The 22,375-nt window shown below is 46.0% G+C and overlaps 1 protein-coding gene across 2 annotated transcripts in view; it reads right to left on the bottom strand.

Annotated features, from left to right (window-relative positions):
- MLH1 (mutL homolog 1) overlaps positions 1 to 22,375 on the bottom strand; it is a 48,377-nt gene that overhangs the window by 19,563 nt on the left and 6,439 nt on the right. For both annotated transcript variants that reach the window (XM_064277460.1, XM_064277459.1), the window contains 9 exons: positions 18,407 to 18,480; positions 16,289 to 16,361; positions 14,836 to 14,927; positions 14,273 to 14,315; positions 14,047 to 14,135; positions 12,119 to 12,231; positions 8,198 to 8,291; positions 5,840 to 5,993; positions 953 to 1,326 (listed from right to left, as the gene is read on the bottom strand). In XM_064277460.1, the coding sequence (XP_064133530.1) occupies positions 953 to 1,326; positions 5,840 to 5,993; positions 8,198 to 8,291; positions 12,119 to 12,231; positions 14,047 to 14,135; positions 14,273 to 14,315; positions 14,836 to 14,927; positions 16,289 to 16,361; positions 18,407 to 18,480 (1,106 nt within the window). The remainder of the gene's footprint in view (positions 1 to 952; positions 1,327 to 5,839; positions 5,994 to 8,197; positions 8,292 to 12,118; positions 12,232 to 14,046; positions 14,136 to 14,272; positions 14,316 to 14,835; positions 14,928 to 16,288; positions 16,362 to 18,406; positions 18,481 to 22,375) is intronic.

Raw genomic sequence — 22,375 nt, 5'->3', positions numbered from 1 at the left:
AGCAAAAAAGGGACAGGATCTGATTTCCAGTTTAAAATGGTTCCTTTGACTGCTGTGTGGTAAATCACTTGTAGTAGCAGTTTGCCACGTGACAAACAGAAGCATAACACTGATCCCGCTGGGCTATTAAGAGCGCTGAATGAGGTAATTATGTAAAGTACCTGGCACCTACTAGCTGCTCAATAAACAAAAGCTTCCTTTATTATTCTCTGGAAAAAATCATTAGAGGTTATCCAGACAGACTGACTCAGAAGTGAGCAAACTGGACCGCAGAGAGGTTAAGTAACTCGTCCCAGTTCAAACAGCCTATTAGTGCCAGGGATGTGGTACGCAGAAACCAAGCAGATGTGCGGCCTTGGGCACACACCTTAACCCTGAGCTCCTGGCTCAGTACCTGTACACGCTGAGAGAAGACGACCCATCTTTCAGAACTCTGGGAGATAATGTTTGTAAATGACCTTCAGGGTGCACACTGGGAATTCTCCAAATTAAATGGCAGCCTTTACTGCTACTGTTCCTGCTCCCTTCCACCACTGCCTCACGTGCTTTGAGAGAGTGTGCTCCTTCTGAAAGACATCAAATGAGCTCTGGATACAATGAAGGCGAATCCCCTGGAAATCTCAGGCTTCTCTCTTTAGCCATGCCTGGTGCTAAGGCTTTACCAAAATCCTTTACCAAAAATAAAGGCTCAATCTTCTGATTTTTTTCTGATGAGTTTTCAACTAATGCTCGGAGCCATGGATACTTAAGACATTTCAAGGACACCGTGGTGTATGACTCTCAACACCATGGTCAAGGGCAGACAGTGGACAAGGTCACAGCTCTGCTCCCCTGGAGGCAGAGGGCAAGTCAGGCAGAGAGAAGACGCAGGTGGTTCATGAGAAGTAGAAGTTAGAAGGCAGGTTTAGTAAAGAACAAAGGAAGCAAGCTGTACTTTCCCAAACGGCCATACCTGGGAACACCTGGGCTCAGGGTGGGCCCCCTCTTCTCTGTTTCTGAAGGCTCCTTTGTTGCTTCCTCTTCCATTCCCTGGTTCTCGGCAGCCACTTGGGCAGGGGCTGGGAGTTCGAGCATCTCCTCATCTTGCTGCCTGGCCCTGCCACTAGAACCATCTGTGTTGTCCTCTGGGACTTGGGCCTGCGGCCGGCTGGACACACCCTTGCTCACAGGCTGCAGAAAGGCATCGAGTTTCTGTTCCCGGGAATCTGTACGAACCATCTGGTGGGCGTAGACCTTGTCTCCACTTCCAGAAGCAGAAGAAGGGGCCCCACTGACTGTGGACTTAACCACCTCCCCAGAGGGGCCAGCAGGTCCTGGCAGCAAAGTCTGTATCAGAAAAGAAAGTAACGGGATGACTCAGACTATGAAGTACAGAAGTTAGATCCCAAAACGGAGCATTAGAGAAGAAAACTAGAGCCAGGTATAATTTTGATTACAGTTATAATTATAAGGGCAATTCTAAAATTAAGTCTAAAATAAAACATATACAAGTATAGAGAGTAGGCAGGAAGATGGCAGCTGTCATGGACTGAATTAAGTCCCCCAAATATCTGTCAACTTGGTTAGGATGTGATTCCCAGTATTGTGTGGTTATCCTCCATTTTGTGATCGATGTAATTTTCCTATGTGTTATAAATCCTAATCTCTGCCTGTGGTTAATGAGGCAAGATTATATTATGTTAAAGAGAATTAGGGTGGAATGTAAAACCCTTCTCAGGTCACATCCCTGATCCGTTGTAAAGGAAGTCTTCCTGGGATGTGGCCTGTGTTAACTTTTACTTTACAAGAGATAAAAGGAAAGGGAAGGGAGCAGAGAGTAGGGACCTCATACCACCAAGAAGCAAGAGCCAGGAGAAGAGCATGTCCTTTGGACCCGGGGTCCCTGTGCTGAGAAGCACCTAGTCAGGAAAAGATTGATGAGAAGGACCTTCATCCAGAGACGACAGAGACAGAAAGCCTTCCCCTGGAGCTGACGCCTCGAATATGGACTTCTAGGCTACTAGACTGTGAGAGAATAAACTTCTCTTCGTTAAATCCATCCACTTGTGGTATTTCTGTTACAGCAGCACTAGGTAACCGAGACAGTGGCATAAGCAGACCATTGTTCTGACCCTCCCCCACAAATACAAGGAGATGATGCTCAGCTTTGAGGGACTCTGAATTGGGGAGCAGAGGGGAGCAGCAGAGAAGGACTCACCAACAGGTTTCATCAGGCAGAAGATAGAGTCAGTAAATGAGAGGATAAGACAGTTAAAATTACAGACACTGAAGAGCAACAAGAACACAGGCTCAAGAAGGCTGAACACAGTTTAGTGGAAGTATGGGACAATAAATAGAGACGTAATATACACATAATATACACATCATAGGCATTCCAGAAGGAGATAGGAGACAGAAAGGGACGGAAAAAATATCTGAAGAAACAGTGACAGGAAATTTTTCCAATCTAATGAAGGATGTGAATCTACGAATCTGAGAAACTCATACAACCCCAAGCAGAATAAACCCAAAGAGATCTACCCCAGGGCACATCATAGTTAGGCTCTCAAAAAGATAAAGAGAGAATCCTGAGAGCAGTGAGAGAGAAGCAAATGGTCACATACAAAGGATTCCCACTAAGATTAAATGCCAATTTGTCCTCAAAAACAGTGGAAGCCAAAAGGCAATGGGATGATAAATTTAAACTGCTGAAAAGAAAAAAACTGTCAACCAAGAATAGGATACCCAGCAAAACTATCCTTCAAGGATAAGGTGAAACTAAAACATTCCCAGACAAACAGAAGCTGAGAGTTCATATCCACCAGGCTGGCCCTACAAAGAGATACGAATGGGAGCTCTGTAGACAGCGGGGAAAAGACACTATGAAGTAATTCAAAGCCATACCTAAAATGAGAGATCTCTAATAAAAGAAAATGCATGGACAAGTATAAGGGCTAGTAATAAGGATTCATGCTTGATAATTCGGAATGTAATATTCCTGGACCACTGAGAAAATATATAAAAAACACACACAAAAGGAAAGAAGGAACCAAAAAGGCTCACTACAGTCAACCAACAAAACACAAAAGCAAAGAAGGAACCAAAAAGGCTCACTACAATCAACCAAGAAAACACAAAAGCAGGCAGTAGTAAAAGACAAAGAGAAAGGAGGCTTAAGACACACAAAAACAAGTAACAAAACGGCAGAAGTCCGTCACTTCTTATCAGTAATCACAGTTAACACAAATGGACTAAATGCTCCAATCAAAAGGCAGAGAGTGGCAGAATGGATTAAAAAAACATGACCCAACAATGTGCTGTTTACAAGAGACACACCTTAAACCCAAGGACACTTTTTCCCCCACCAGCTAACCCCTTTTTCAAGTCCTGGCAATTCTAGATTCTCAACTGCTAGTGAATGGAGCTACCCTGCTGTCCAGACCCCTCGCCGATTCTCTGGAACGGCTGCAGGTTTCCACTTGCTCTTCTCCTATCCATTTTCCATACTGCAGACAGACAGCACCTCATAAAATCAATTTGTATCCAGTCCAAGTCTAAACTCTTTAATATGCTGATGAAAACCTCCTCTATCTGGCCTGAGCTCTGCAGCCTCAACGCTCAGCACTGCTGCCATTGCCAGCAGGCCCTCACTCAGGCCCAGTGTTGCTTAACCTTGGCTGTGCATGGTATCATGCGGGGAAGCTTTTTATAAATATTGATGGCCAGGCCCCACCCAGATTGATTGGTCTGGGGAGGGCCCAGGCCTCAGTATTTTCTAAAAGTCCCCCAGGTGATGCTGATGTGTAGCCTGGGTGGACCTACCACTCTGAACTTTGAAATCCTCGTGTATGTTCTCTTGTACCTGCTGCAGGCCTCCAACCCTGTTGTCTCCTCTGCCAGAACACTCTGGTGGTACAGGGCACTGAGACTCAGTCAGCAACAATTACAGCCTACTAACAGCTACTGAGCACTTCCTGTGTCTCTGATACTGCTCCATGCTTTACCCACACTAAACACAGTAGCCCTCACAGGGGACTGAATGTCTTCATCTCGATCAAAGGCACTGCAAGGGTCTGTGCACTTATTACCTCTACAAGACTTTGGGGCAACGCTGGAACCCAAAAACAAAAAAACCCAAACCCATTGCCATCGAGTTGATTCTGACTCCTAGTGACCCTACAAGGCAGAGTAGAACTGCCCCATAAGGTTCCCAAGGGTGGCTGGTGGATTGGAACTGCCGGCCTTTTGGTTAGCAGCCAAGCTCTTAACTACTACGCCACCAGGGCTCCATATTGGTACCAGAAGCCCATCAAAACAGAAGAATGAAGACTGGTTTCCAAGTTTGAACTTCCTTCTCCCACACGTGTCACATACCCTTTTCAGGTGTCACCAACAGGTATCTAGGAGGACTCACTCTCTCTCTGCCCTAACATCTCCAGGTGTTGGGTTCGGGGTAGGGGGAGGGGAGGAAGCAGGCTGCCCCAGCTGGGTTTGGTCTCACTGCCTAGTGCCATTCCATCTCCCACTAAGGATCTTCCCAGTTGGGTAACCGTGAAAGTTCTCATGGAAAGCATTCATTCACTTGGTAATTCTAAAACAATTTTCTGTGAAACAGGCTCTCATGGAAACCCACTTCCTGCTTGCAGGACCCAGCGTTATTTATTGCGGAAATGTTTCCGTTTCTGTAGTTCCAGCATCTACTGGGCTTATGATTAACACGTCTCTGCCGTGATTAAAGAGATGTTCAGAGCCACATCTTCTCAGAACTGGGAGGGGACACTGGACACCACCATATTATCCAAGTGGCTTATTTTACAGTCGGGAAAGTGAGGCCCCCAAACCATAAGCACTTAGAATCTGGACAATCATAGTAAGACAACTGCTGCCAGGCCCTATGCCAGAAGCCTTCCACTCACAGTTCACTACTGCTCGCAGCGGCCTCGGATGTGGGGCTGCCCAGATCCATCTTTACCGAGGGAAACACAGAAGCTCCAGGAAGGTGGTATGGGTTGAATTGTGTCCCTCAAAAAGATACACTGAAGTCGTTAACCCCTTAACCTGTGAATGTGACCTTGGTTGAAAAATAGAAGATTTTCTTTGCAGACGTTATCAGTTACATCAATGAGGTCACACCTGGGTAAGGTAGGTTCTAATCCCTTCCGAGCAGTGTCTTACAAAGGAGACAACAGACTCTGAAGTAGAGCCACACGTGGGGGAAGACACAATGTGAGGATCTGTCTACAACCAAGGAATGCCAAGAAACGCCCAGGGCTACCAGAAGTTAGAGACAAAGAAGGATTTTCCCCTAGGGCCAACAGAGAGAGCAATGCCCTCGATTTGGGCTTCTAGCCTCTAGAACTGTGAGACATTAAATATCTGTTCTTTAGAGCCACCCACTTGGTGTACTTTGTTATGACAGCACTAGGAAACCAAGACAGAGGACTGGCCACACAGCCCGTCACCCAGGCCTGCCTGTCACTAAAGCCCCCGCTCTCTCCACTCTGCCCCGTGCCTCCCTAGGGCACAGCCCCTCCACACTGCACTGTGTACATGGGATCAACTTCTTCCTGAACACCCACGGTGGAACAGAACGCAGTGAAAAAGCACCCTATTCCTAGGAAGTGGGTCTTTCTAAGGTTCCAGATGAAGACGGAATAAGGAGAACTCAAGCCTTGTGACTCTGGACCCTGAGATCACAGGCAGGCTCAAAGAAGATGATACTGCTCAAAGAAAACTATCAGACACTAAATACTTGAAAACAAAGTCCTAGAGCAACAGGCAAAAACGTGGGTTCTCATGTCGACACGGCGCCCTTCAGCTGGCAGCGGCAGCAGACAAGCGGCAGGTGAGGAGACCTCACCTGGGTGAAGTATGTCCTGGAGGAGTTGGAGCCCAGAAGCTTGCTCTCGATGTGCTGCTGTACTCGCTCCAGGATGCTGTCCTCGTGCAGGAAGTGGACCTCATGCTTCGTTGGGTGCACGTTGACATCCACGTTCTGGGGGCTGATTTCTAAACTAGGAGGAAAAGCAGAACAATGTCCTTGGATGGCGGAAGAAGGGGAAAAACTCCACACATCGTTAATATGTGGTGGCCAGAAGAGTTGGAGACGCCAAACCACACAGTGGTCAAAACCTCAAGGTCAAGTCTGAGTGACTGGGTGCAAATGTCGCCTCTGCTACTAAGAGCTGTGTGGCTTTAGGAAAGATACACTGTCTTTCTTTGCCTCAGTTTCTCTGCCTTTAAAGTAGAGATAAGAGCATTACCTGGAGCCCTGATGGTGCAGTGGTTAAGAGCTCAGGCTGCTAACCAAACCGTCACCAGTTCAAATCCACCAGTCACTCCTTGGAAACCCTATGGGGCTGTTCTACTCTGTCATATAGGGTCACTAAGAACCGGAATTGACTTGATGGCAATGGGTCTGTTTTTTTTAATCTCACAGTTTATGGCGGGGATTAAATCCATGTAAAGTACTTTGCATGTAGCTGGCACAGTTACTGTATCAGCTAATGTCATCACTCTGGAACTGGTGGAACGTCTCAGTATGTGACCTTACGTAAGCTACTTCCCTGGATCTGTTTTCTCAGCTATAAAGGAAAAAAAAAAAAAAGGGCAGCCTTAAACCTGTCCCCTGCTTACTTTTCGGGATTATATAAAGATTAAACAGAAATATACATTTTTTTATAAAAGAAAAATATACTCTCTATCATCAAAATTTAACATAAAAGTCAGTTAAGAGTCTGTGCCAGCTATCAATTTACTGCCTCTCAACTCCAAATCTTTCTTTCACTGCCGGCTCTGCGGTAACGGAGCTTGGCGACGTGAAGCTTTGTCGGTAGAGGGTGCCGGAGGGCACCTTCTTTCTCCCGTCACTCCCTCAGGTGGCTCTGCAGCAGAGTGCCGCTAGGGGGCGCTTCATCGCCTCTCCACCATCCAGCCAGCTCAGCTGCATCCTCTTCACCAAGGTCTGTACCTCGGCCTTGGGGGAGGCCAGAAGGCCGCTGCCCCGGTGAGCCTGGGCCCACCGTCTCAGCGCCAGGGGCGATGGCTGCTCCCCACATCTGCTATTTCTGCCTCTTCACCTTTTACTAGCCAATCCCTCATCACTCCAATTCCTGGTTTAATACTTCTTTATATTAAACTAGGAGCCCTGGTGACGCAGTGGTTAAAGCACTTGGCTGCTGACCTAAAGGTCGGTGGTTTGAGCCCACCAGCTGCTCCGTGGGAGAAAGATGTAACAGTCTACTTTTGCAAAGACTGCAGCCCAGGAAACCCCGCGGGGCCGTTCTATTCTGTCCTACAGGGTCGCTCGAGTCAGAATCAACTTGATGGCAGCAGGCTGGGTTTCTGTTAAACTTCCTCTGCTCAGGACTGACTGCTCCTGTCTTCCGATAAAGAGACGGAACAAGTGATAACCTGACCAGTTCATTATCTAGCAGAAGACACGAGGGATTCAACAATTCTACTTTTAAACTAAAAATTACTTTTAACCCTAAAAACCTATTTTTACCCTCCACTTCGATCAAAGCTAGATCAAAAAATTAACTTTCTGACACAATAATTTCTATTCAGAGGGCAAAGGTCTCAGACTGAAGACGTTTTAGAGTAACCCATGCCTTGAACAAAGCTAGCCCTGTTACTAAGGGTGATCTTTTGTCATGCTGTGATAAAAACGCTGAAAATGTTACACGGGCAAGCTATGGGGCGATCCTCCATAAATCAGCTCCTGGATTCTAAGTTCCTCTAGCGCAGGGCAACCTCACAGTCCATACTTCCAACACCTCGTAGGAGCCCTGGCCTGTATAACGCTCACAATAAGACTGCTAAATTGTTTAAATTAAATTGCACCCTGCAGCAATCAACAGCTGGCTAGGCTACCCAAGGTAACAGTCTCCACAGAGGAGGAGAACACCTCTCACGCAGGAAGGAAAACCACAGCGCTGCAACTTCCTGCAGTAGCAGGAACTCTCAGGGCCTCCTGAGCTCATTTCTATCTCTACACGGCTCACAAGCTGCTAGCCCCTCTAGACACATCCTTCACCTTTATGTCGCCAACTCGGGGCCTGGCACATAGGAGACTCGCAGTGAGGTTCTGCTAAATGAGCAAGTGAGAAGGGACAAGACATCCCCTGCCAGCAGCACGTGGGGTTCACTCAGATCGGGATACTGGCAAGCCCACCTCTTCAGAAGAGTGCTGGAACAAGAGCCTGGTGAGCCTTACCTGAGGTACAGGAATGGGTGTGTGTTTTTGGGCAGGTATGCCGCGTAAACCGTTTCTATGGCTTTTCTCAAGGAGGCTGATTCAACCAGACGATCTACAACATAAAAGGAAAGTGATCGGCTCAAGACATCCTGAGGGGTGCGGTCACAGGCCCACACTCATACTGTGCCATTAAGTCCCCTTGGGAAGGAAGGACACCTCTGAAGTGATGTCCACATCAGACCCTGCTGCTGCCCAATCAGGGCCCCGGGCAGGAAGGGCTCCTGCAGTCTGTTACCACTTCCCCACGTCTCATCACGGGCTTGGGACTCTCTTCTCTTACACAAGGAGCAGAAACTCAAGGCAGTAAGTTCTGCCTCCAACAGCCCCGCCCTCTATCAGCCCAGGAGACTAGCTTTGCCCTTGCTGGGCACCGTGGGCAGCAGGAAATCAGCTCTCAGACTTTCCATTTTACAAATACATGCTGGCTACCTTCCACGTGTGCCAAGCGCTGGGACAACATGCCCTATCTACTATAGACGAGTGTGCTAAATAATGGGACCAGGGAGCTTCAACAGCAGTCTCTCCACACTGGGAAATGAAGGATAAGAATGAGTTTCCCAGGCGTCTCAGGCAGTACTAATGTCTGAATGTGTGTTTAAAGTAATTTAGGAAACCAGGCAAACTTGAGGGGGTGGAAAACCACCAGGGCTACAGCAGAGAGAAGACAAGGCCGGAAGAAGATCTGTTTTCAGAAAACAGCTCTCCCGTCGCCCCCAACAGATTTTAGACGGCCTGCTGAGGACCCACTGTCCCGCGTCACTGGAGCCAAGGACAGGCCATATCCTTTTACTCCCAACGAGAAGAACAGCTGTGATGTGACGATGAGACCACCATTCTTTGAATGCTCACCATGCCCCCAGCCCCCTTAGTGAGTGTCAGCGTACTCTGCAACACACGTCCCAACCACACAGCCTGAAGCAGGAGTGGGCACCTGACCAAGGGACAGCTGGGGCCCATGCGCTGAGATTTCTGCACCTGGGACAGGCAGAGGAGAGCTCTGAGCGAGGCCCTACCGCACGCAGACTACAGCTGCCCCCCGCCACCGCTGTGTGCGGGGTTTCGCTTTCCACAGTCTTTTACCCTCGGTCAACCTGGGTCACAAATGTAAAATGAGTATGCAGACTGAAGGAGTCTCACACTGTCCTGCTCCATTGCTCACATGACTTTTATTACAGTGTATTGTTTTAACTGTTCTATTTTGTCATCATTGCTGTTAATCTCTTACTGTGCCCAACTCACAAATTAAACTTTATCACAGCTACATATGCATAGGACAGATCATAGCATATACAGGGTTTGGGACCATCCACAGTTTCAGGCATCCATGGAGGGTCTTAGTACAGAACCCCTGCAGGTAAGGGGGAACTACCGTACTGAATAGCATGCCTAAGAGTTTGCCCTCTCGCCATGAAAACATCATGCTGAGCAAAATGAGTCAGCTGCAAGAGGACAAATACTGTATGATCTCATTTACATGAAATAAGCAAATATATAGAAAATAAAGATTATTAGTGGTCATCAGGTGGGGGAGGGAGGGGAAAAGGGGAGTGTCTGCTTAGAGAACATTGAGTTTATGTCAACGGTGGTGGAATAATTTGAAAAAGAATAGTGATAATGGCTGCACAACATGAAGACAAGAGCCAACACCAAGAGACAGAAAGGACCACATAAACCAGAGACTCCATCAACCTGAGACCAGAAGAACTAGATGGTGCCCAGCTGTAACCGATGACTGCCCTGACAGGGAACACAACAGAGAACCCCTGAGGGAGCAGGAGATCAGTGGGATGCAGACCCCAAATTCTCGTAAAAAGACCAGACTTAATGGTCTGAGACTAGAAGGACCCCAGAGGTCACAGTCCCCAGACTTTCTGTTAGCCCAAGACTGGAACCATTCCCAAAGCCAACTCTTCAGATGGAGATTGGACTGGACTAGAAGACAGAAAATGATACTGGTGAGGAGTGAGCTTCTTGGCTCAAGTAGACTCATAAGACTATGTGGGCAGCTCCTGTCTGAAAGGGAGATGAGAGGGCAGAGGGGGACAGAGGCTGGCTGAACGGACACAGGAAATACAGGGTGGAGAGATGGAGTGTGCTGTTTCATTATGGGGAGAGCATCTGGGAGTACACAGAAAGGTATATATAAATTTTTGTATGAGAGACTGACTTGATTTGTAAACTTTCACTTAAAACGCAATTAAAAAAAAAAAAGAATATAGCCAATGCCACTGAATTATACATGTAGAAATGACTGAATTGGCGAATATTTTGTTGGGTGTACTTTCACTACAATAGAAACCAGAAAAAAAAGGCTGACCAGACCTTGCTACTGGAAACTCAGCGTCACAGACAGACTAGCTAGTGTTCAAGCAGAGGCCACGTGGCAAATGGGCCCATCAGAAGCACTGACATAGGCTCATCTGATGACGTCTACACAGATTTTTGCTTGTCCCTGGTGGCACAGCAGCTAAAAGGTCCTCAGCTGCTGACTAAAGTGTTGGCAGTCGGAATCTACCAGGCGCTCCTTGGAAACCCTAGGAGCAGTTCTCCTCTGTCCTATAGGGTCGCTATGAGTTGGAACTGACTCGACTGCAATGTTTTTTTTTTTTTATTACTCCGTAGTTCACGTATGTGTTTACAAAGCAGAGATCATTTAGTTTTAAGGGTTAGGATGAAAACATTTTCTAAGCCTTAATGAAAGCAAACTTTGATAATGTTGGGCTTGATTCTTCCCTAATGAAAGAGAAAATCCTGCTGATATAAGTCATTTTAACAGAATGTGTTTACACAATGACTGGCTCTCCTCACTGCTCCTGTACTGCGTTGAGCAACTACTCTAAAACAGGCAAATTTAAGACATTTATAGCTGGTTACGGCTCCTTAAAAGTGAAGATGGTGAGACTTCGTCTCACGTAACTTTGGACATGTTATTAGGAGGGACCAATCCCTGGAGAAGGATATCATGCTTGGTAAAGTAGATGGACATCGAAAAAGAGGGAGGCCCTCAATGAGATGTATTGACACAGTGGCTGCAACAATGGGCTCAAGCATAGCAACGATTGTGAAGATGGCACAGGACCGGGCAGTGTTCCTATTGTACGGAGGGTTGCTGTGAGTCGGAACTGACCTGACGCCACCTAACAATACTGCTGTAAAAGGAAAGGTGGAATAGCAAACGAGCAAAACAAAAAGAAGGAAACTATAAATAATTATAAACTGTTTTAAACAAAAAAGGTAAAGGTCCTATATGATAAAACTGAACAAATGGAAATATGGGTCTTATTTCTGGATGGAGAATGGAAAATCGAGTCAGGCTATGTTGGGATTATTTGTTGTTGCCCTGTCGTTCTCTCTCAAGACCTCGTAACACGCAAGTAAGTGAAAAGACGTGGAACGTAAAACAGCATTTACTTAACAAGCAGCAATCACACCAGGAGCACCAGCAGAGAAAGACTGGAAAGGAGTCTGAGACAAACCCAAGTTAATTTCCTCCCCGACTTCCACCCATGCTGTTTGTATCATAAATAACTTCCATTCTTTAAAGAGGAAAACCTCAAGCGGCTTAGTGTCCAATTTCTTTACTTCAGTGACACTGCCTGTATCCCTGGTCTCTCTGTCCTGCCGTGCAATTTCAACCCGTGAACTTTTAACTAAGGTGAGAACAAAGCCCTGCCCAGGGCCTGCTTCTAGCAGCTCCAATGCCACTGTGAGAAGGTGTGCTGGTCTGTGTGGTGCCCTCTCCGGGCCCCTTGTGGGGCACAGAAGCAGACTTCGCGGCAGCCAGCAACGACCACATCCACGCCTGTGGATCCAGAACGTCTCCATACTTCCAGAAAACACCTGTGGACGGATTTCCCCATTCGGCTCTTTTTCACTTACGGTTGATGAAGAGTAAGAAGATGCACTTCTTCACCGAGTAGTTTGCATTGGATATGTAGCCACTCATCTTGAAGGCTAGCGTTTTATCCTCGCACCCAACTTCTATTAACTCTCTGGTGAGAAAAGAGAAATCGCGAGATTTTTGAAAACACTGGGAAACTCAAACATTATAAAAGAATCAGAGTTGGAAATTACAGGGCTCCCCCCCATAAACTCCCTCGATCACATGGGGACCCCAGAGACTGTTCATTGAGGTCTCCTGGGCCTGTCCACCTACTCACCCACCCACCCATCCATCTATTCATCCACCCACCCACCCGCCCATCCATCCCTCCATCCATGCACCACCTACCGACCCATCCACCCATCCAGTCAATGTTTACAAGCACTTATGCTACTGGCCAGGTACTTCCTGAATTGCTGGGATATAACAGCAAGTCCAAGCTCTGGGTCCTTTTTTTTATTGAGATCTGGATTATCTTAGTAACCTAAACCAAAAACAAGGTCCCAAGAAGTCACCTCTCCTGAATTCCTGACTACATTGAACAGCACCATAACGGGGTCCCCCGGTGTGTGTTTATGGGGAAAGGGAGGTAAACAGGTAAAAAAGCGGCCTGTAGACAAGCCACACCCATTTTCACTTCAGGTCCTGAGTGCTGGTCTCTCAGCCTGGGAAGCTCTCCCCCATCCATCTTTGGCAGGTTAATTCCTCTTCGTTCCTTCCATCTCAGGGAGCACGTCCTCAAGCAGGCTTCCCTGACTGAGCCCCACTCTGGCCCCCAAGACATTCTCCCTTTGCGCTCTGTATTCTTCCTCTAGCGCATCCGGCACAACCAGTTAATGGAGGGCATGATTATTTAATGCATCTTTGTAACTAGAATGTGAGTTCTCTGAGGGCAGGAATCAGTTCTTCTTTGTTCACCACCATATCCCCACCATATAGCACAGCTCCTGGTAAAGTGCAGACCCTCAACACGTGTTTGCTGGATGGGCGGTGGGAGGTCTTCATGCAGTCATGTGTGCGTGACCGTCCGAGTGGAGGGTCCGGCTTGCAGGGTTCCCCACATACACTGAATCCCCAGACCTTCCTTCCCAAAACATCTCGAGAGGCCAGCGTTCTGAAAACACACTCTGGGGGATGCTGCTCCAAGGCATTTCTGACCTCTTAGAGTCCCTAGGAATTCCTTAACAAGTCACTCTATGACCTGTCCAATTAGTGGAGAAGCTCCTCACGCCCACTGCAGAATAAAGCTCTCCCTTCACTCTGGGGCACAGTAAAAAAAAATCATAAATAACCCATTAACACTTACGAGAGATAAGAGTGTAATTAAAGGCAAGCTGGCTGTTCCCTGATTAGACCTGATTTTGCTTAAAGACTGAATACTTTGTCCTTCAAAGAAGAAACTAGACTATTGCTGCGGCCATCAAGAGTTAGGAAAATGGGAGCATTAGAGGATGAAAGAACTCTACTAGACTAGATACACTGTAAAGACAAAGATCTAGAGAGAACACACTGATTTACAGTCCCCTGAGTTTGCAAGGGAGCCCGGTGGCACAGTGGTTAAGAGCTACAGCTGCTAACCAAAAGGTGGGCAGTTCGAATCCACCAGCTACTCCATGGAAACTCTATGTTGCAGTTCTACTCTGTCCTGTAGGGTCACTATGAGTTGGAATCGACTCGGCGGCAATGAGTTTGAGCCTCTAGGAGATAACTTGCACCCAGATGACACGTCTCAAGGACCCAGGAAATGTCGATTACATGGAACGAAGACTCCATGAACAAACATGAAGCCTGACAATAAACCTGTGTATTTGATGCAAGCAAACTCTCAAGGCTGCTGCTATCCTGACAGATTCCAAAACAATGCAAAGAAATGATAAACCCAGACAAGGAACGCAGAAGATTTTGACAGAGGTTATCAACATACCGACTAACAGCATTTCCAAAGATGGAGCGAATGTTGTCCACAGTTGTGGCGTTGGACAGCGTTCTAACGTCAGCCGCCGTCTCACCGTGCTGATAAACAGAAGATACTACGGCTTATAATCTCACAGCTGTCATCAGACTATCATAACCTGGCCTCCACAGACAAACTATATTAATCCCCTTTTTTCTTTTCATGTGTAGCCATCCCCTATAAATCAAGAACTTACTTTTTTAACTGAGAAACTAATGCCTGAATTGTGTATTGAATACCTGCGTGAGGAAAAAAAAACAGTTAAGTAGAGAATGGCCAAATGAACAATACACGTGACAGCCCCCTTTTAGTTAAATAAATTGGTGCAGTTGTGTGATTGAAACAAAGATACATACAAATGGAAATGTTCCGACAAGTCATATTCTGCCCAGAGGAAAATAACCAACAGGGACTTAAGGGAGAAAATGACACTGAATGTCACTGAATCAAAGAAATAGGACTGTTTTTTGGCTTTTATGGGTTGGTGACTAGACTCTGGGAGCCCTGGTGGTGCGGTGGTTGAGAGCTCGGCTGCTAACCAAAAAGTCAGCAGTTCAAAGCCACCAGGTGCTCCGTGAAAACCCCATGGGGCAGTTCTACCCTGTCCTACAGGGTTGCTATGAGTCGGAACTGACTGGACAGTAATGGGTTTGGGTTCTGATGCTGCTGTTCTCAGCGATTACTCTCAGTTCACAAGCACTGGAACACATCCCTCCGGTGAGAGATTTCAGAGACCTGCTCCCAGATGTTGGACTGTACCTGCCAACAACTTCCAAAATCTTCCCATACTCTTCACTTGGATTTTTTAACGCTTTCCTCCTCGTGGCTATGTTATAAAAAAGGTCCTCCACCTGGACAGAAGATTGATTTCTCTTGTAATTCACAGAAGTACATGGAAGTAAAGATCCAAACTGCCCACCTGAAGCTGGGTGGGTAAGGCAAGGGACGACTCCAGCTGTGTCTACCAAAAGCTCAGCACTAAGCAATGACGGGCAAGGCTACAACAGACAGGGCAGCACTGACAAGGGAATTAAAGGGTCTTTTTCCTGCCTCCAACATTCATTCATTCATTCCTCAGATATCTACTGGGGGCTATCTCTGTGTCGGGAGTCCCTGGGTGGCGCAGCAGCTAAGCACTCAACTACTAACTGTAAGGTTGGTGGTTTGGACCCTCCCAAAGGAGCCTGGGAAGAAAGGCCTACGGATCTACTACTGCGAGCTCACAGCCACTAAAAACGCTATGGATCTACTGCCGTGAGCTCACAGCCACTGAAAACACTATGGGGTGCAGCTGTACTCAAACGCATGGGGCGCCATGAGTCGGAATGAACTGGGTGGCAACTGGTTATCTCTATGTCAGGCTCTCTTGCTTTGTGATGGGAATACGAAGATGAAGCACAGTCTCGCCAATGGGAGGAGATAGTTTAGTGAGGTAAGCACGTAAATTTCTGACTGTGGTACCACATGGCATTCAAAGATATTTTTCAAACTAAGATGATAAAATTTCTGAGGTGATGTGGGGTTCTTGGCTATCACACTGGGGTCACCCTGGTACAAGATCCTTCTTAGTGCACATTCATTTCTGCCTCCTGCCTGCCTCATCAAGCCCAGGGGTGGGACAGGGCAGAGGTGGCCTTCTAGGAGGTGTGCTCTAGCTGGGGGGGCCTGGGGGCTGAGGGGTAGGATGCAGAACATGACAGTTGGGTGCTCTGTGGGACCCCAGAATGGGAACCACAGAAATAGGGCCATGTGATGAACTTCCAATTAATGAAGCAATCACAGGACTCAGCAAATGGCCTCTGAGGCTGGTGAGCAGATATTCTCTGCTCTCTGTGACAGCTGAGCACATCTAACTAGGTGAAGGAAAGTTAACTGACTTGCCTCCCGATGCATGACCAACCGCTGAGTGGCAAAGTTGGGACTCTAACCCGTACCTTTAGGAGCCAAGCTGAATGTCCTTTCAATGCCAACCACCTCTGACTGATTTCTGCCCTCCCAGTAAGAGAATCCCCCAGACCCCTAAAAATGACCAGGGAGTAGACAGGCTGTCACACCAAAAATCATTTCTCTTGCTTAGGGGGTAGCATCTTAGAGCTTCTGTTAACCAGTAAAAGCACATTATTACCCTGAAAACTCAGAGACGATTTTATTTATTTCGGTATCTACAGAATACTCTTTCTCAAAGCCTCACAGTCCCATGCACCGTTCTTACCACGATCTGGGTCCCCTGATTGCCCGCACACGGGTTAGGAGGCGCCTTCAGCTTTCCATCTGAGTAATTTGCCCTAACCACAAAATATAAGAAGTTATTAATATTTAATAGAAACACAGATCAAATACCAACAACAGGTTAAAATACAGCCACGTTATATCTTGTCTAGATTAATTACCATTTTTTCCTTTATTTCCAACCGATGCCATAACTTTCATTCTAATTGTATACAAGAAAATCCTTCTTTCTTACAGTTAGCAAATGTTCCTTTTAATTCCTGAGTTCTGAGCTACCAAACAACAGCCTGAGATAACAGTGAATGTTCTTCAGTGTTTCTGTAATCATTTACTGAGGTGCAGAGCCCCCCAGTGATAAGGACCCTGGAATGCTCTGGATCTAGCGAGGAGTCAGGCTTTTACCTCAAGTGTAAGGACCACGTGCTAAGTGACTGAGAGAAGGAAGCATTCAGCCTGTGCTGGTGAAAGCTTAACTGATCTGGGCTTCAGGGAAGAAGAGTTTCAGGTGGAAAGAGCACCCAGGAAAGGAAAAACCAGAACAAAGCATAAGTGCTCTGGAATACATAAAAACCAAACCAAACCCGTTGCTGTCGAGTCAATTCCAACTCATACCAACCCTACTGGACAGAGTAGAACTGCCTCACAGGTTTCCAAAGAGTACTTGGTGGATTTGAACTGCTGACCTTTTGGTGAGCCACCTGGGCTCCTCTAGAATACACAGTAGCTGTGAATATACGGACAGAAGTGGCTGGCATGCTGGACTGGGTGCACACTGGGAGGCCCTGAATGCCATGATGACAACTCTGGATTTCATCTTGCCTAGGAGGGAAGGGGGGGCCACCAAAGGCTCCGAGCAGTGGTGTGACATGACCCCAGAGGTGAAGAAACTCAACCTGTGCCCCTGGCTGTAAAAGAAGACTCCTCGTGAACCGTGAAAGAATAAATTTCTGCCATCTTAAGCCACCCAGTGTGTGCAAATTTGTTACAGCAGCCGTAGGAGGCTGATACAGCTGCATGAGGAGGCCCGTGTGGTGAGGGAATAGGTATGTGCGTGCTGACTGCAGTGATGGGTGCAGGAATCTAGCCATGTGGTAAAAGGACACAGAGCCACACACATCACACCAGTACCCATCTCCTTGTTCTGATCCTGTAATTATGAGAAATCTGATCTTCCTTTGGAGGACACTGGGTGAAGAATACACAGCTCCTCTCTGTACTATTTTTGCAAATTCTTGTGAATCTGTATTTACTTCAATATAAAAACTTAAAAACAGATTACAAAAAAAGGATGCTGACTCACAACTGTCTCCCCAGTTTGTGCGAGGCGATTCTAACACCCAGATCCGAGGGCAGTTCTAGTTCCCAGAGAATCGTGCCCCCTCAGCATCAGCACTCCGTACCCTGAAATGCTCTACCTCCCACCAATCCACACTTTGCTGAAGGAGACTGAGAAGCAGACACAACTGCCCTTTGTTGAGGCAATTTTCTGTTTTAACTTATAAACAATCTGTATGATAAGAAAATACACTTCTCATTTTTGGCATGAATGTAAGCATTCTCAGCCAATGCTTATAAAAATAAAGGTGCTTTTTGATCCCTTAAATCCTGGTTTTTGTTTGGTTCCAAGGCCATTCATCAGCCTATGAAAACTGTGACAGCCTACCAGACAGCCAGCAGCGCCCGTGGGAAGGTGAGGCAGCCCAAGCATGCATATGGGGTAAGGAGCTGAGGGGGCAGGAGTCAGTGAAGAGACCATGAGCCCTTAGCACCCCAGCCACAGGTCCTATAATCAGCCCAAAGCAATATCCTAATGACAGGTGAAGAGGCAGGAAAAACAGCAGCAGCTACCATTTCCTTACAACACTTGAGGGTAACAGACACCTGGGGAGGCACTCCTGTCCAATGTCATCTTCTAAGAACCCAGGAAGTAAGGCTATCGCCCAATCCTCATCCTTGTGGATTATCCCCAGGGAGGAAGAAAACTCATCTGAGGTCTCAGCCCAAAAGGATAAAACTGCTGTTTCCACAGGGTTACCCTGAGATCCAGGCAGAAAGCACATTTCAGGTTAAACATATCAGAACGAAAAGGTCAGCACAATACCTGAACGCACATTTTCCATCGGCTGTTTTGGTCGTAATAGTAACGTGAGCCACGTGGCTGATGCTGGCCAAAGCCTAAAGGAGGAGGAGGAACTGGCTTAGAAGGAGAACTCGCTGCTAGGTCACCCACTGCCGCCTCACACAGGCAAAGGTCATCCGCGTCACCTCTTCCAGTCAGTGTCAGCATGAGGCAACCGTGACTCTGCTCACTCAGCTAGCTGACACGTGGTTCCCTCTGTGCACTTCTTCTTCAGAAGGTTTAATTTCAGCAAGTCCTGCAACTGTTTCAGAACCAAACACTTACCCCAGCCCTACTCTAGGGAAAGAATGAAAGCACGCGGCTTGACTTAAGGCTGCTGCTTTCACCACTTTTACATGGTGTACAATTTAAATGGTTTATGTATGGATCAAGAGAGAAGAAATACACATTTTATTAGGTCTTCTAAGACTTCTGAGTACAAGTGTTATTTCATTTGGAGTGAAATCCAAACCCCAAAACTCTAGACACATTATCCTTCAAATATAAACGTTCCAGAGTCAAAAATAAATGGTAACGATGTTCTTGTAAGCATCATTTATTAAAAAAAAAAAGTAGAGTCCATTCTGACTCACTGCGACACTACAGGACAGAGTAGAACTGTCCCACAGAGTTTGCAAGGAGCACCTAGTGGATTCAAACGGCTGACCTTTTGGTTAGCAGCCAGCACTTAACCACTGTGCCACCAGGATTTCCAAGTGTTATTTACAGTAACAAAGAAAAAGCCAAAAGAAACAACAAAAAACCTGGCAACAGCCTAAATGCCTTATCAGCATTTATAACCAGAAGTGGTTAAGTAGAGAATGGCATACACGCAAACACAGCTTTATTTGGTGTTGCGCACGCAGCAAACACGGCTTTATTTGGTGTCGCACACGCAGCAAACACGGCTTTATTTGGTGTCGCACACGCAGCAAACACAGCTTTATTTGGTGTTGCACAAGCAGCCATTTACCTGTCATTTCAAACTCTGTGTGTCCAAAGCTAGACCCTGGTTTCCCACCCCCAAACCTTCTCCTTCTGCAGCCCCCTCCCCTATCACAATCAACAGCATCCATCCCTCCAGCTGTCCACACCAAACGGACATCACGCTTGACCCCTCTCTTCCCACATGTACGCCATCAACGAATTCCAAGACTTCTCTTCGCTACACGTCCAGAATCCTGACCACAACACCACTACTACCCTGGTCCACGCCGCCATCACTGCTCACCTGATTACTCCAACAGCTCCGTAACCGGGCTCTTGCTTCAGTCTTCGCCTCCCCCAGTCTATTCTGCACACATCAGCTACAGTGACCCTTTTAAAATGGAAGGCAGTTCATGCCAGAGTCCTTCCCCTGGCCTGAGCCTGATGTATTCTGCCCTCCTCCTACCTCTCTGGCCTTATGTTCCATCCCTCGCACTCTCACCCAGCCATTCCAGCCACACTGGCCTTGTGACTCATCCTCCCATAGGCACGTGGCAGGTACATTCTCACCTCAGGGCCTCTGTAACAGCTCAGCCCTTTTCCTGGAATGTTCTTCTTCCCAGGTATTTACATATCACACAAACTTCATTATTAGCTTATCTGTGAGGTCTTCACTGACCACCATATTGCAAAGTACAGCCCCCGCCTGAGGTCCTGAGACTGCCACCCCCTCCTTAACCTGTTTTAATTTTCTTCACAGCACTTTCTACACGGTTACTTACTTACACCCATTAGCTTGTAAGCTTCCTAATTTTCTCCACAGCATTTACTGCATATTTACTCATTTACACCCATTAGCACGTAAGCTTCACGAGAGAGAGTCGCTTTACGTCGTTTTGTTTGGTAACGTACTTGCAGTATCTACTAAAACATTCACTGGTGAATGAACAATGCAGCTACTAAAATAATGTTCACAAAGTATGACAAGATGGCAAATTCTTAAGTTGCAAATTTAAGTTAAAAGAAAGTGGGTTATCAAATTGAATCAGTAGCACAATTACAAGAACAATGAGAAAATATATACAGAAAAAATTCCAAAAGGAAAGACACCGAAACCATAGCACATAATAGCACCTGTCTTCAGGTGGTAGAACTACACGCATGCTTAGTAATATTCCCCATGCGTTATCTTCCAACGATTTTAAGACTTTCGTTCAGAAGTGGACAACGAGACCACTCAAAATAATGCTGTGTGTAGTCATTCAAAACAAAACTGTTTCAGATAAGCGATTACAGGTTTAGAAATGTAAATTTTAAATTCTACAGTTAAGTAAAAACAAGTTCAAACGAAACAAAACCCACAGCCATTTCTTTTCCCTTATAAACAGGATTAGTTTCCTGGCCCTTTGGGATCTGTATCTCCTTTCACGAAGGCATCATAATTCATAAAAATGCAACCCTGGAACTATCATCCTGCAGAGAGTGGAAAAAGCCAGCCACAGGTTCAGTACATTAACATGGAACATGGCTTCAGGACCAGAGATTACCAAGCTGCTGCTGGATTACCCCGGTTTACATAACTGAGCTGAATTTCATCATTAAAAAAATGTAAATGATATTCCCTAATTCATTCTATGAAGCAAACATAACCCTGATAATGAAACCAGATATAGACACCACAAGAAAACTAAAGACCAATAACTCTTACAAATACAGATCCAAAAATCCTCAACAAAATATTAGCAAACAGAACCCAACAGCATATGAAAAGACTCATACAGCGTGACCAAGTGGGATTTACCTAGGAACAGCCTAGAAAAGCAGTCAACGTGATCCAGCGCATCAACACAACAAAGGAAACAAACCACATGATCGTCTCTACGATGCAGAAAAAGCATCTGATAAAATCCAACACCCTTTCTTGATGAAAAACCTCAAGAAGACTGGAATAGAAGGGAAATTCCTCAATATGATTCAGGGCATACATGTAAAACCAACAGCCAACACTGTACTTAACAAGAGAGACTGAGAGCTTTCCTCTTGAAATTGGAAATAAGACAAGGGTGCCTGCTCTCACCACTTCTATTCAGTATCGTATTAGAAGTCCTAGCCAGAGGAATAAGACAAGAAAAAGAAAGAAAAGGTATCTAGACTGGAAAAGAAGCAGCAGAATTATCTCTATTTCCACAGGATATGATCCTATACATAGAAAATCCCAGAGTCCATAAGAAAGCTTCTAGAGCTAAAAGAGGAATTCAGCAAAGTTACAGGGTACAAGATCAACAAACAAAAATCAGTTGGGATTCTCTACACCAGCAATGAGAAATCTGAAAGGGAAATTACAGAAACATTTCTATTTACAATAGCATCTAAGAGAATAAAATACCTAGGAATAAATCTAACCACGGATGTGAACAACTTAAACAATGAAACTATAGAACACTGCTAAAAGAGGTTAAAGTAGACTTAAATAAATGGAAAGATGTCCCATGCTCACAGATAAGAAGACTTAATATTGTTAAGACGTCAATACTACCCAAAGCAATCTACAGGCTCAACGCAATCCCCATCAAAATTCCAGCAGCCTTCTTTACAGTAATGGAAAAACCAATCCTTAATTTCATATGAACTGGCAAGAGGCTCAGAATAGTTAAAACAATGTTGAAAAGGAAGAACAAAGTAGGAGGGCACACACTTTCTGATTTTAAGAGATACTACACAGCTACAGGAATCAAAACAGCCTGGTACTGGTATAACAAGTGACACACACACCAGTGGAATAGAACTGAAAGCTCAGAAATAAACCCATACATCTATGGTCAACTGATTTCTGACAAGGGTGCTAAGTCCATTTGATGGGGAAAGAAGAGTCTCTTCAATAAATGGTGCTGGGAAAATTGGATTTACACATGCAGAAAAATGAAACAGGACCTATGCCTTATACCATACACAAAAACAAATTCAAAATGGATTAAGGACCTAAACATGCAAACTAAAATCATAAAATTCTTAAGACGAAAAGGC

This window comes from Loxodonta africana, chromosome 27 (assembly GCF_030014295.1).
Source record: "Loxodonta africana isolate mLoxAfr1 chromosome 27, mLoxAfr1.hap2, whole genome shotgun sequence".
NCBI lineage: Eukaryota > Metazoa > Chordata > Mammalia > Proboscidea > Elephantidae > Loxodonta > Loxodonta africana.
The sequence above is the reverse complement of the archived record's forward strand: the minus strand, read 5'-3'. Positions and strand labels throughout refer to the sequence as shown.